The following is a 1,704-nucleotide window of genomic DNA, read 5'->3' on the forward strand; positions in this document are numbered from 1 at the left end:
AATATTCATTAAGGAAAACTTAACGAGCTCTCAGGGCTGCTGGGGGGTGTCAGGGTCCCCATATTCCCTCAGTAGAGCTGGGGGATCCCCAATCCCCACCAGCATTCCGGTCTTGGCTCCGATCACCCGGTTCCCAGGCCACGAAGCTCCATGGGACAACTCCCAGTTTATTTATCCAAGGAAGAAAGGGGGAAAAAACCCAGCAGTTCCCAAAATCAAAGGCTCGGGGTGGGTTTTCTCCCATTTTATCCCAGCTCCCCTGGCAGAGCGGTGCCAGCAGAATTCCTGCACCTCCTTACCCCGGAGATGTCGGCCACCCGGTGAATCGGCACCTCCTTCTTGCTGTGCAGCCCCTTCCCGTTCTTGATAGCCCTGGAAAACAGGGAGCACCGGGAGTCAGCACCTGCTGCGGTGGGAAGGGCTGGAGTCATCCCTGTGCCCACCGGGAGGGCCCGGGCACTGCAGCTGGATAGTCCCATCATGGGAACAAGGTCTTCCCGGGATAACACGGAGGCAGTGAGGAGGCTGAAGGAGGGAATACCTGGAGGCACTGAAGGGATTGGAAAACCCAGTGGGATGGTGGAGCCGGTGCTGGGCCTGGACCCGATGCCAGACCTGGACTTGTTGCCAGTCCTGGACCTGATGCCAGACCTGGATCTCCTGCCACAGGGTTTGGCATGGGAGGCTGGGAAAGGTCGGATTGTGCCGGGAGGCTGGAGGAGCCCACGGCACAGGCACAGGCAGGGCAGTCTGGGATGTGACTCCGGGCTCTGCTGAAGAGTGGGAATGTCGAACGGATCACCCCAACTGCTCCGAGCCCCCCTCCACTGGGAGATCTGGGCCTTGCAGATCTCACCCCAAATCTCCCATTCTCTCCATCCCTGGCATCACCCTGGAGTCGCTGGCTCTCCTGCCCAGTGCCAGCACAACCACGGAGTCGGGATGTGCCAGGGATTCCGGCATGAAAAAGCCACTCACCGGAAGTGAGCGGGAACATCCAGCACCTCCATGGTGGGCACACCCAGGATCTGCCCCCCAGCACCTGGAGTGCTGCTCCAGGCTCCACGTGCCACATCCCAGCCCGGGCATCCCAGTGCCTGACTGGAACCTCGCCCACCCCGCAGCGCTCCGGGATGCTGATTTCCTGCCAGGCCTCCCAAAAGGCACATCCCAGGAATGAGCCTCCCAGCAATCTGCCGGCCGCCCACCCCGCGGACACGGAGCCGGGGAACGGGAGCGGGAGAGCCCGTTTATCCGGGTGGATCCGCCCTTTCCCTCAGCAGCCAGAGTCTCGCCCGGGAACGCGCCTCAGCCCCCTCCAAGCTGCTCCTCCCGGCTCTCGGCATCGTGCCGGGATCTGCTGCCAAAGAGCAGCTGAGATCCCACATCCCGCTGGGCTCGGCTGTGCCGGTGCCACCTCCGGAGCCGCCGGATCCAGCCGAGCCGGAGAGGGAAGGGCATCCATTGGCATTCCTGTGTGCCATCCAGGAGGACGGGCTGAGGGACAGGGACACGGGGACACGTGTGGATGTGGGGGGCTCCCAGCACCGGGATCGTCCCTGTGGAGCGGCGAGGGTCGGGAACAGCGATCCCCACGGAGATGGGGGGGCACCAGGACATGGGGGGGTTGAGCAGTGGGATCACTCCACAGGGAGCTGGGAACACCTGGAACACCTGGAACACCTGGGCCAGGAAGGGCTGGGG

General features: G+C 63.3%; 1 protein-coding gene across 1 annotated transcript in view; it reads right to left on the bottom strand.

Moving 5' to 3' along the window:
• Positions 1–1,704, bottom strand: part of SND1 (staphylococcal nuclease and tudor domain containing 1) — a 44,488-nt gene that overhangs the window by 6,618 nt on the left and 36,166 nt on the right. The window contains exon 4 of the mRNA XM_029958140.1: positions 282–465. Coding sequence (XP_029814000.1) covers positions 282–465 — 184 coding nt within the window. The remainder of the gene's footprint in view (positions 1–281; positions 466–1,704) is intronic.

This window comes from Manacus vitellinus, unplaced genomic scaffold (genome assembly GCF_001715985.3).
Source record: "Manacus vitellinus isolate BGI_N305 unplaced genomic scaffold, ASM171598v3 scaffold_141_pilon, whole genome shotgun sequence".
In the NCBI taxonomy this organism is placed as follows: Eukaryota; Metazoa; Chordata; class Aves; order Passeriformes; family Pipridae; genus Manacus; species Manacus vitellinus.